The 12,248-nt window shown below is 48.6% G+C and overlaps 1 protein-coding gene across 1 annotated transcript; it reads right to left on the bottom strand.

Annotated features, from left to right (window-relative positions):
* Positions 1-3,285: 3,285 nt before the first annotated feature.
* FIBP (FGF1 intracellular binding protein) lies at positions 3,286-11,325 on the bottom strand. Its single transcript, XM_053370189.1, has 11 exons — positions 11,180-11,325; positions 9,874-10,041; positions 8,748-8,946; positions 7,699-7,825; positions 7,292-7,392; positions 6,777-6,910; positions 5,954-6,062; positions 5,555-5,618; positions 5,205-5,291; positions 4,705-4,802; positions 3,286-3,621 (listed from the first exon to the last, which is right to left on the bottom strand). Exons 2-11 carry the CDS (start codon positions 9,956-9,958, stop codon positions 3,552-3,554), a joined length of 1,074 nt encoding a protein of 357 aa, XP_053226164.1. The 5' UTR covers positions 9,959-10,041; positions 11,180-11,325; the 3' UTR covers positions 3,286-3,551.
* Between the last annotated feature and the right edge of the window lie 923 nt (positions 11,326-12,248).

The following is a 12,248-nucleotide window of genomic DNA, read 5'->3' as shown; positions in this document are numbered from 1 at the left end:
GCAAAAGCACGTTTCTAGTCCTCAAGGCGCAAGAGCGGGCTTCGATGGGTGGAGCGGAAGAACTGTAACGAAATCTGTGAGCAAGGACAGAAAGAGGACATCTTCGCTCTAGGAATGGCTTCCACTGCATTTCAAGGGAACTGCACGAAGGGAAATGTTAGATGCCATTGTACTTGATTTTTAAAAACCTGCTTTGGGGAAAATTTTCACAAATGAAATGAAATAAATATTAAGTGGTTTTTGTTTGTTTGTTTGTTTGTTTTTAAATCTCAATATAAATTTATATTGAATTGGAAATTGCTTTTATTGTCATTGATTTTATCACATTTTATTGCTCACAGCACCAATGATGGAGGTGGGTAATCCCTGCTCACCCTACCCACGTCCCTTGGGACGGGGCGTAGATTGGAAGGGGTTCAAGCATCACCGCATCGCAAAACCCTTCGCTGATAATATCTACCCCCACTGCCGTTTCTCCCTTGCCCTTCCATGGTGGCAATCCCAGACCCGACTTTCTCTTTCCATCTCTCTTCTTTCTGGTGTGGTGTTCTGTATATAGGGTTAAGGTTTAGTCTTATAAGTTATTGTAAGTTTAAGTTAAGTCTGCTGTAATTGGATTTCTTATGGACAGGGCCAATCCTGAATGTACTGGATTTGTGACCATTATGCTCATTTGCTTTCAGTAGCAGTCAAGCTCTGCTGGATGAAATATACCGTATTTTTCGCTCTATAAGACGCACCAGAACACAAGACGCACCTAGTTTTTGGAGGAGGAAAACAAGAAAAACAATATTCTGAATCTCAGAAGCCAGAACAGCAAGAGGGATCCCTGCGCAGTGAAAGCAGCAATCCCTCTTGCTGTTCTGGCTTCTGGGATAGCTGCGCAGCCTGCATTCGCTCCATAAGACGCACACACATTTCCCCTTACTTTTTAGGAGGGAAAAAGTGAGTCTTATAGAGCAAAAAATACGGTAACTGCTGCTGGTCTATTTTTTTGGGAATCCTGCAACATGTTTAAGTTTTACCCTGCTAACTATACACTGGAGTTCTGCTCTGGATCAATATTGAGTAGAATTTCATGACATACACATGAAACAAACCTGTTTTTTATGGGTGGCGATGCTGACTTAAATAGGAATATGGGAACAGGCCTCATTATCAGTTCAGACCATTGGCTGATCTAGCTCAGTGAATGTCAACATCGACTGTCAGCAACTGTCCAGGGTGTCAGGCCGGGAATCTCTCCAAGTCTCACCTTGAGATGCAGAGGACTGAACTCAGGGCGCCTTATCGCTGAAAAACAGGTGCTCTAGCACTGAACCACGGCCTTTAGTCTGTCCCTACTGCCTCCCCAACTTGGGCCTGTGAAACTAGAATCCCTTTTACTCCTGAGTAACCGCACTTCTCCATACCCACAAAGTGGAATTGGGGTTGGTGGGTAAAAGGCAGGGCACCCCACCCCTCCATTCTGCACCACCAGCTCTGCCTCGCTGCTAGGCCCTGCTCCCATCTGATCACTAGGCCTAGAATCTGGCTTCCTGCTTCTCCTTTGCTACAGAGAACTCCTTGCAGGCCCATGCCAGGTGCAATGATGGAGAGAAAACTGTTCCCGCCCGCAGGGTTGCTAGAAAGGAATGAGGAAGGGAGGCAGCTGGCTGGGGGGCACAATTAACCTGCCTGTAACATCCCGATTTCTGTCTCCTCCAGCAGGGCAGGTGCGCAGGAGGGGGTGAGATGTACAGGGTTGTACAGGATGTAAAAGGAAAAGTAGTCAGTGGCAGATGAAGATGATGGACTTTTGGGAGCTAGCCGATCTGACCGGAAGAGTCTGTGACCAGAAGGAGGAGGGGTACCAGGAGGAATGGAAGAAATTTAAAGACTATTTAGCTAAATATGTTAAGATAACTTAAATGGAATTACTTGCAAGTATTGGATTGGCTTAGGATTTAAATATGTGATGTTATAGAATAATATGTTTAAAGTTAAAATGATAAGAAAGAAAAGAGGTTAATTGATTAAGTAAATTTTAGGGGAAATTAGTTTTGGAAAACTGCTACAATGATATATATGGAAATTCAGCCAGGGGGGTTCGAGGAAGTCACCCAACAATGTTAACAAAAGTGGAATTATTACAGTTAGGATTTATGTTTGCTTGTTTGTTTTTTGATGTTTTCTTTTCTTATTTGTTGATAGGTTTGTTATAAATTTGGAAAATTAATTTGAAAAATTGGGGGGGGGGGGAGGAAGAGTAGTCAGAACCCACCAGGGACAAAGTGGGGAAAACAGGCAAATTTACCTATGTACAGTAGGTCAGTTTCACACACAGCACTCTATTCCCCCATGCAGGCATGCACGAGTCATTAATATTTTATTTATTGCATTTATATATCACCTTTATCTTCCAAGGACCTCAAGGTGGTGCATATCGTTCTCCTCCTCCCCATTTCATCTTCACAACCACCTTGTGAGGTAGATTAGTCTGAGAGGCAGTGACTGGCCCAAGGTCACCCAGCAAGCTTCATGGCTGAGAAAGGATTTGAACCCGGCTCTCCCAGGTCCTAGCCCAACACTCTATAACCATTATGCCACACTGGAGACAAGGTGGCTTGGGGAGAGTCCCAAAGGCCAGGAGGAAAGGTCTAGAAGGATGCATCTGTCCCCTACCCCATGGGTTCACAGCACTGAGCTGCATGCACCAAGCGTCTGGCTCTGGGCAGCTTCCTATGTACTAAAGATGCACACCGGTTTGATGTGCTGAAGAGAAAATTCAAGCAACCTCAGATCAAATGCTGTTAAGTAAGAAATGTGGGAGTCGGGGAGAGGGGCTATGATTCAGTTTACATTTAAAAGGTGAACCTATCCAATCCTCCACTTTCCAAAACTATATGAGAAGCGAAACACAGGCAGCCTTTGAAATCTGCACCTCTCCAAATTTTGCAATGTCCAGGCAAGTTATGTGTATAAAAAATGCACAGAGGGAAAGCGTGCATGGGTTCATGAAAATAAAAACCAAAACCCCGCAACTGTATTATATTAGCAAAAAAATCGCTTTGCAAAAATGTGGGCATTTGGCAGAATTGCATACAAACATTGGAGATGAGGAGCAAGTTACATCATAATGCTAGCGAACAGTTTGCAACTAAATATTGCAAATGGTTGTGGAAACATGGAGAACGTAACTCAACATGGGGAAAACAAGAAAACAAGAGAAGGAAAAATAGATAGATTTGCCGTGGGGCCTATTGACAGTCAGGCCATCCAGAATCAGACAAATCAAGCAACATCTGTGAGGACTCCTCCTTTATTTCTCAACGCCAACAACAGTTTTAACCCTTAATTGCTGAAGATGTAGAGAGAAAAGAGTGACACTTGGTGGTTGCGCCGTGTGTGGACACACAACTGTGTGCGTCTGCGCAGGACAGCCGCAGCCAGCAAGCGAACAGCAAACGTCTCCCCTGCAGAAGGGCTCCGGGTTCTCTTTTGCCTGGAACTTGTTGCACCTAAGGGTGATTTCCTCCCCCCCCCCCAAAAAAAAGAACTAAGTGCAGAGCTCAGTCATGGTACATCTTCAGAAGGCAAGCTTTCAGCGTCCCCATGTATCTTTCCCAGAGAGCTTGATGCCTGCAGGAGAAGGGGAGGGGGAAAGAGGTTAACCAGATGGCAGGACAACATGACCTGATGGCCGCCATCTTGGATGGCTTTAAGAGGGCATTTGGCAAATTCATGGAACGGAAGGCAGCTAATCTGTGGCTACCAGCCACAATGGCTATGTTCTCCCCTCCACTGTTGGAGGCTGTTAAGTTTCTACCGGTTGCTGGGGAGAGTTGCCGTGGCACACAGGTCCTGCTTTCAAGCGTCCCATTGGCATTTAATGTCCAGAATGAGAACAAGGATGCTGGATTAGACGGGCAATGGGCCTGATCCATCAGGGCTTGTCTTATGAGAGGAGGACAACAGCCCTCTCCCACTCTTGCCTCCCAATAACTGGTATTCAGTGATACTGGCACAGTGATCCTGCAGTTATCGCATCACCTTGCCCTCCAGCAACTTGTCTGAGCTTTTATTGTTTATTTATTTCATAAAATTTATACACTGTTTGGTTGTAAAAAAAAATACTACAAAAAATTAAACACCCTCAAAGCGGTTTACAAAAGTTGAAGCAGTAAAATGCAAGGGGAAAAAATCACAACACTACTTTTAAAACATACAATAGTTAAAATACTAATATGGATTAAAATTACCTCAACCTCCTAAGCATCTTTCTGAACAGCTTTTTAAAGCTGTCCAAGCTGGTCGTTATCTTGTGTTAGCAGATCCCCCAGTTTTACTCAAAAGGTGTGGGTCTTTTGCAAAAGTTAGCCCTACTTATAGAGTAGACCAGTTGAAATTAATGGACATGGCTAGCTTAATTCGTGTCAGTGGACCTGCTTTAAATACAACTTATTTGGAAGCGATCCTTTGTGAGAAAGGGAGAAAATGTTTTTGCTGGAAGACTGAGAGTGGGATCTTTTCCACTTAAAAATAATAATAATACGGAGGGGGGCTGTTTTGCAGGAAGAAGGGCAAGTATAAAGGCAAAAAAAAGGACAATTATATAAGGCTTTACTAGTGCAAGTAAGCAATTCATTGGCAAAGGCGGGGAGGGAGGGAACAGAGGAGAATCCAGGTGTTGGGAGCTGGTTGGCCGCTGGCGTTCCTACAAACCTGAAGGCATCCAGCGTGTGAGCACAAGCCGTGTACTGTGTCAGAAAGAGACGCACGTCGTTTGGGCTCCATTTGTCCGACCGAAAAGGCTCAACAAACTGCAATGGGAGATGACAAGCATCAAGGCAAGAGTGCGGCAGCACATCTCACAGGACCTCAGGCCTGAGGAACAAATGAGGGCCTCCAAGTCTCTCTGCATGACCCTCAGGACCCTCCCCGCATCCCCCCCCCCAGCCATGCCCCCAGTCCCTGGTCCACACACCTCTGTTTTTTTTATCCCTATATGATTTTTTTCTAATTGTTAGCTCCTTGGGACAGGGACCTGCTTTCTTATACTCTGAAAAGTGGCAGGCATGCTTAGGCTCTAAACACATTTAATCATCATTTAATTCATTGGTGATTTTTTATTTTGACATCCCAGCCTCCATCCCCAGTGATTCAGGCACGATCCACTGGTGGGAGGGGGTGCTCAGATGGGGAGGGGAGGGGAGACTGCTTACCTTCTCCACCAGATCCACAAAAAAGTCACGGACATCTTTGCTGTGGGTGAGCTTTGAGGCAATGTTGATCAGGGCTCGGGAGAGGTTCTGCAAGGGTTAACGGAAGGGTCACAAGAGAGCCTTCTTATGCTGCTGCCAACCCACCCCACCCCAGTTTGTGTCTGCGGGATTGAGATTTTCCAAAGGACAACAGCCCCCTCTGATGGCCAGGAGTGAAGTAGCAGGCCAAGTGCACCAACAAATATCAAGCGCAAAGTTCGTATCAGCCACTTGGAGGGAGGGAGGAGCTGCTGGAAAGAGGGTCCCAAAACTAAAGAATGTATCCCAGTGAGGGCCCCTCCATGCCATACCTTGAAATTAGCTTCCACCTCGTTGTACACAGAAATCTTTCCCCGCAAGGCTGTGCACACCAAACTGGATGGGGAGGGAACAAGCAGGAGAGGTCAGAGAAGGCCTTACGTGTCTTATTTTACGGTGGCTTATGATTAGGGCTCTAGAAGCAGGGTGGGGGTTCCCTCCAGAAGCTACTGCACTCCCATTGTCCCTGGCCATTGGCCACGCTGGTTGTGGCTGATGGGAGTTGTAGTCTAACATCTAGGGGGAGACGTAGGCTCCCTACAACCCGGGCTCTAGCCCTGAAACCTCAAAGGGCAAATGGCAAAGTGCCAAATTCCCCTTTGCTCCAACCACGTCCTGGTTGTTTTGCAAACAGCCCCCACCCCACTCGGCTAAGGCTGTATCCGAGGTACCTCTTGTGCAGATCTAACAAGTCTTTGTCAGCAATCAGAATCTTTAGCTCCTTCAGGCCCTGCAAGAATTCCTTATCCAGGTCGACATCCATATCATCCACGTTTGTATCTGCCAAGGCAAGACAGAGGGCATTTGGAGAGAGAGGCTGGACACAAATGGACAAATGCCCAGGTCTCCCAGGGAGGAGACATTTTGCTCTTTCTACAGCCCTGCTGCTGCTGAGCTAAGTCACGGTTTGGCTTAGCATGGCGGTGGAGAATTGATGACCCAAAGGCTGAACTTAGTCCGCTGGGCCTCTCCAGCCGGACTGTGAGACTGTTTCCCTCTAGCCATGCCCAGCAGCCTGATGTCATAGGCGATGTCACAGAATTGTAGCATTGGAAGTGACCCCAAGGATCATCTCGTCCAACCCCCTAAAATGCTGGAATCTTTTTGCCCAATGTGGGACTCAGACCCACGACCCCAGACAGCGGTGCAGCTGGATGAAGCAGGATTGAGCTGCCTGCATGTCAGATGACGAAGGAGGAGTTAGGAGCAATCTCCCTCCTGACCCCCGTGAGTCAACTTTGACAGGTGGGTGGTCCCACTGACCTTGCAAAGTAGACCTGCCGAGCATGTGTGTGTGGTGGGGCTGGGAGCAGGGAGATGAAGATCAAAAAGGATTCCCCATCCTACTTGGCGTGCCTGGACCCACAATTTAGCTCCCTCCAGACAAACCACAAATCTTTTCCAAGACGGATATAAGGAAAGGTGGCGTAACTTCCCAGTTTCCGCTTCACAAACGCGAGGACGAGAATCTTGCTACGTGGGTCCAAAACTCACCCACTGCCCCCAAAGTCCAGTTCTGAATCATCTGCTCAGCACAGTACGCAAAGTCTTCAAACGTCAGGTACTGCAGCTTCTTTTTGCCTGTCTCAAATCGGCTGTTGGCGAAGAAAACGATGGCTGCATAGTCCCTGTGGGGCGGACGGACAGATGGAGGGGAGGTTTAATGCTACTAAGAAAGCCACTCCACTAAATCTCAGCCATTGCCTCCCTGTCACCCCATAAACCTTTTTTGTGGAACATCCTAGACAAGTCAAGGGCCTCACACAACCATGTTGTGGGGCTCCTTTGAGTGGCTAGCATTAGCCTCTGCTGCTGTAAGGAGCTGGGCTGGCCCCATAAAAGGTTGTTATGACTGATGTTTTGTACAGCTGATTTTAGACACATTTCTTAGGTTGCCTGAACATAAACTGATTTGCTACCTGCCCTGAGATCGGAAGATAATATATTTAAATATACTGAAACGAACAAACAAAAATCCCAGGGCACAGTGCCCTCCCGCTGCCCCTTACCCGGCTAACCGGTCCGAGAGTAGGAAATGCTGCTGAATGTTTTCCACCAGAGACCCACGGAGCTCTTCCACGGCCTTAAAGACCCGCTTGAAATTGTCAAACTGAAACAGAGCAGAAACAGACAGGCCTCATCGACACCACAGGCTTAAATAGGTTCAACAGCCTCATCAAGGGAAACGCAGGACTAGCAACCTCTGATAAATCTTTTGAGAAAGCGGGTGGTTGGAGTTGTAGTCCAGAGCAACCGGAGGGTGCCAGGTTGGGGGAAAGGTGCCCTGTGCGACATTCCTACACTTCTGACACCCAGGCAGTGCCCTTTTATTTCCACCCTGCCCAGGCATCCTGGGGAAAGAGTCAGAGGGGTTCCATGGGGTTCCCCTGCCACCCACAAAGGGACGAGAGATTACCTGCCGCCGACAACTCTTGAGGGTCACCCCGGTTTTGACGCTGATGTCGTCCAGGTCTTTCTTGGTGCCTTTGGAGAGCTTTTTGCCCAGCACCTCCCGTACAAAGGCCTCGTCGAAGGCGTAATACCTGCCGCCAGAAGGGGCAGGCAAGGAACAGGACAAGACAACAGAAGGTAAGCTTAGTACCTGTGGCCCTCCCGATACAGCCAGACTACAACTCCCATCATTCCCTGCTGCCCTATATTGTTTTATAGATGCCGTATGGATCTGTTAATACACCTTCTGCTGCAATTGAGATGCTTAGCTCATTTTTAGTTACTGTTTTGTCAATAGCGTTGATATTGATAAACCCCATATTGATCCTATGACTTTTGCTGTACTTGTGACTCAGCTTATTATTAGTAACTGCTGTGTCAATAGCGTTTCATAGATTGTAATTGTTTTATTGGTGGTTTGTTAATTATTTTATATGGTTTGTGCTGCACAGGTGATGTTGTATCATGTTATTGTTATTTATTGTTTGTAAGCCACTGCGGGATTCATTTGAAGTGGCACAGAAATTCATACACACACACACACAGTGAAACCTCAGCTCCCAAACGCCTCCGTTTTGGAACGTTTCGGCTCCTGAATGCCACAAACCCGGAAGTAAGTGTTCTGGTTTTTGAATGTATTTTGAAAGCCAAACATCTGACACGGCTTCTGCTTGAATGCAGGAAGCTCCTGCAACCCATCAGAAGCTGCGCCTCGGTTGTCAAACATTTTGGAAGCCGGACGGGCTTCCAGAACGGATTACGTTCAGCAACCGAGGTTTGACTGTATTCTTTATTGAAAAATAGAAAAGAAGAAAAAAGTGGCATAGAAATTCAATCGATCAATCAACTCATGCTGATGTATGAATACGCCTGCCTCACCCTCCAACCTTTGCCTTCCCCCCAAGGGATCCTCCACCAAGAATCCTGCCCCAATCCCCCCTCTGGCTCCCCCTTAACATCCCTGCCCCCTCGCCCACGCCACCCTTGGCTTCTTCGCCAGCTGCCCTGCCCCACCTCTCGATCAGCATGGTCTGGCGACAAGGGGGGATCTGGAAGAGCAGCTGGTTCAGCAGCTTGGGAGGCGAGTGCAGGAGGCGCTCCAGCATGTAGAAAGTGCGGTAGTGGTCCATGGTGTCGCTCTGGAGCACGTCAACCGTGGCCCCCGTCTGCTCCAGGATCCCGCTGCGGATGCGGCGCGTCACCGCGTCGTTCACTGCGGGGGCAGGAGGCAAGTGTCCGTATCCGGAAACATGTGATGGGTGAAATCCTCAGAAGGGGGTGGGGAAGCCTGTCAGGCCCCTCTGGGTGCAGTGGGGTTGCAACTTACAGCAGCAGGACCAGGGGTCAGGGAGCTGTAGCCCCAAATCACTTGGAGAGCCGCCATTCCAGAAATACAGCTTATAACCCCATTCATGACTCTCTGCTCCCACTTTCCTTCAGGACAATAGGAAGTTGCCTTATGTCAGGGCACAGCAATGAGTCTATCTAGCTCCGTATTGTCTGCACTGGCTCTCCAGGGTTTATGTTTTGTTTTGTTTTGTTCCGTTGAACGGGCCTTTTCTGCAGTGGCTCCCCGTTTGTGGAATGCTCTCCCCAGAGAGGTTCAGCTGCTGCCTTCATTATATTATGGAAGACAATTTTACTCGGCTACGAGTGATCGCCAAAGAAGAAGACATCATTAGGCGCCAGGTAAAAAATGTCAGCCAGCCGAACCCAATAACCCCCCTCTCAACACATTTTTAAAAGGCACTGGGTGTTAATCAGCCAAAGGCCTGGGTAAAGAGGATCATTTTTTGCCTGGTACCTAAAGGCGCATAATGAAGGCACCAGGAGAACCTCCCTGGGGAAAGCATTTCACAAGCGAGGAGCCATCACAGAAAAGGCCCGTCCTCGTGTTGCCACCCTCCAGACCTCTCATGGAGAAGGCACATGAAGAAAGGCCTCAGAGGATGATCTCAGGGTCCAGGTAAGTTCATATGGAGAGAGGCGGCCCCGGAGGTATTGTGACCACCACTGGCATGCGGCCCCCAGAAGGGAATGTGGCCCTCAGGCTGGAAAAGGTTATCCACCTCTGTGACTTAAACCATTACACCCTACCTGTGAATGAATGAGAGAACAAAAAACAGGGATCCAGCCTTACCTGTGTAGCCATCCAGCCAGAGTTGGTAGACCTCCTCATCAATCAGGGTGGTGTTGCCCACAAAGATGTCCAGGTTGCTCGTCATGGCCCAGGTAATCAAGTTCTCTTGGAGAACTTTGGGATCTGGCACTAGTTCCCAAACCGGGGCTCAGGAGATCAGACAGGCAGCTGTCGGGACAATAATGAACATCAGGAAAGCTTGGCTACTGGATCAGGCCAAAGGGCCACATTGTCCCAACCCCCTGTTCTCATAGTGGCCAAACAGATGCCTCTGGGAAGCCCAGGACACAAGAACACCAATAAATAGCCTTTTCCACAATCCCCACAACTGGTGCTCATGCTCAGGGGCATAGATCACGTCCACATCTTAGAGTCATGGCTTCCCGCAAAGAATCCTGGGAACTGTGGTTTGTTAAGGATGGTGAGAGTTGCTAGGAGACCCCCTCGGAGAACTGCAGTTCCCAGCACCTCTAATAAACTACAGTTCCCAGGATTCTTTTGGGGGAAGCCATGACTGTTAAAGAATGGATGCAACCATACTGCCTCTGGCAGCAGTGCTCCCAGTTCATGAGTAATACTCATCTAAGGGTCATGGCTTACACCCAAGATATTTGACAGCACTCCATCTTCACCCAAGGGTGCCTCCCAGACCCAGAATCCTACCGTCATGGCCATCACTTCCTTGGTTACTGCTGGTTTATTGTTTCCCCCCACCCTGACAATTTAATGAATTGTAATTTGCCCTGTGCATTTTAAATCAAAGAGTGGTACAGAAAGAGTGGTAACAACACACAACAGGAAGAGATGTAAATACACTCAGAGAGAGAGAGAAAGAGTATTCAATGTTTATTGTACTTTATATTCTGTAGGATAAAAAAAATTAATAATAAAAAAGGAAGAAAGGACAGCACTTTGCAGCAGGGGTAGAGTGAGGAACACGGACTCAGCCTTCATGCCCACCCACCCCGTCTGAAAAGAAAGACAACCTGCCCGTCCCCAGAAGCACACTGCCCTTGGGAAAAGATCCAAATGGCTTTGCCGAAGAAAGGTGGCACTCTGTACATGCTCGCAGGCACCCAGTCAGGAGACCAGACATTTTGGGGGAGGAATGGCAAAGTCCAGCACCTTCGCAATCCCCCCTTCCCCTGGCACTCTGCCCGTGCTCAGAGTCAGCCAGCCTGCAGCACTAAATCCTACGGGGTGGCGGAGAGAGCAAACCCCATAGCCCCCACCCACCCCATTTCCCCTCCCCTCCCTTTTGCATAGTAAACCCAGCAGCTCCGACTCCTCCGGCCACTCGGCAAACCTGGGTCGGCTCTCGCCCTCCAAGAGAACCCGGGCGCCGAGCCCCTCTCCTCGCGCCGGCCATTCGCCCCCTTCCAGCAACTGGTACCGGCCCCCTTTCAGCTGCCCCTGAGTTGGATAGAGCCTTTGCACATGACCCCGCCGGAGCGATCCTCTTCCGGGTCACGTATATGCCGGAGTCCCTCTCTGCGCAGGCGCCCTCGCTGCCAAACGGGACGGGCACTCCATCTTTGTGACTGGCGCGGTATTGGGAACTGGCATCAAAGCGTTAAAGCGCGCTGGGATGCAGCGATGGGCTGAGGACCAGGAGCCTCGTTGCGCCTGCATTGGTGCTTTGCTTTTATACCTTCTCCGGGGCTGGAAGCATCATTTATTCGCTTGTAACACTTTTTTTTCCAGTGCCCAGCACTGTGTCTTATTTGCGTGCTTTATTTGCGAACGCGGAGGGAAGAACGCAAGCATTGCGGAGGTGGGGTTAGACTGGATGGACCTTGGGGTCCCTTTATTCCAACTCTCCAATTCCATGATTCTAAGACCCTGGCTGCTGGGGCCCGTCTAGTCCAGCATCGCTTTCTCACAGAGGCCAACCAGATGCCTCTTTTAGGATGCCCAAAAGCGGGACCTGAGTGCTACAGCAACGCTCCCGACTTGCGATTCCTTGCGACTGGATTCAGAGGCACTTCACTGCCTCCGACACTGGAAGGAGAAAATGGCCATAATGCTGATAATAATAATAATAATAATAATAATAATAATAATAATAATAATAATAATAATTTATTATTTATACCCCGCCCATCTGGCTGGGTTTCCCCAGCCACTCTGGGCGGCTTCCAAAAGAATATTAAAATACTGTGATACATTGAACATTAAAAGCTTCCCTAAACAGGGCTGCCTTCAGATGTCTTCTAAAAGTCTGGTAGTTGTTGTTCTCTTTGACATCTGGTGGGAGGGCGTTCCACAGGGAGGGCGCCACTACCGAGAAGACCCTCTGCCTGGTTCCCTGTAACTTGGCTTCTCACAGTGAGGGAACCGCCAGAAGGCCCTCGGTGCTGGACCTCAGTGTCTAG

This window comes from Podarcis raffonei, chromosome 16 (assembly GCF_027172205.1).
Source record: "Podarcis raffonei isolate rPodRaf1 chromosome 16, rPodRaf1.pri, whole genome shotgun sequence".
NCBI classification, from domain to species: Eukaryota; Metazoa; Chordata; class Lepidosauria; order Squamata; family Lacertidae; genus Podarcis; species Podarcis raffonei.
The sequence above is the reverse complement of the archived record's forward strand: the minus strand, read 5'-3'. Positions and strand labels throughout refer to the sequence as shown.

Coding starts and splice junctions, on each gene's coding strand:
- FIBP (XM_053370189.1), bottom strand. CDS start 9,958: ATGACGAGCAACCTGGACATCTTTGTGGGCAACACCACCCTGATTGAT. Junction 7,393..7,698: donor TCAAGAGTTGTCGGCGGCAG/GTAATCTCTCGT, acceptor GCTCTGTTTCAG/TTTGACAATTTCAAGCGGGT. Junction 5,292..5,554: donor AGGTGGAAGCTAATTTCAAG/GTATGGCATGGA, acceptor TAACCCTTGCAG/AACCTCTCCCGAGCCCTGAT.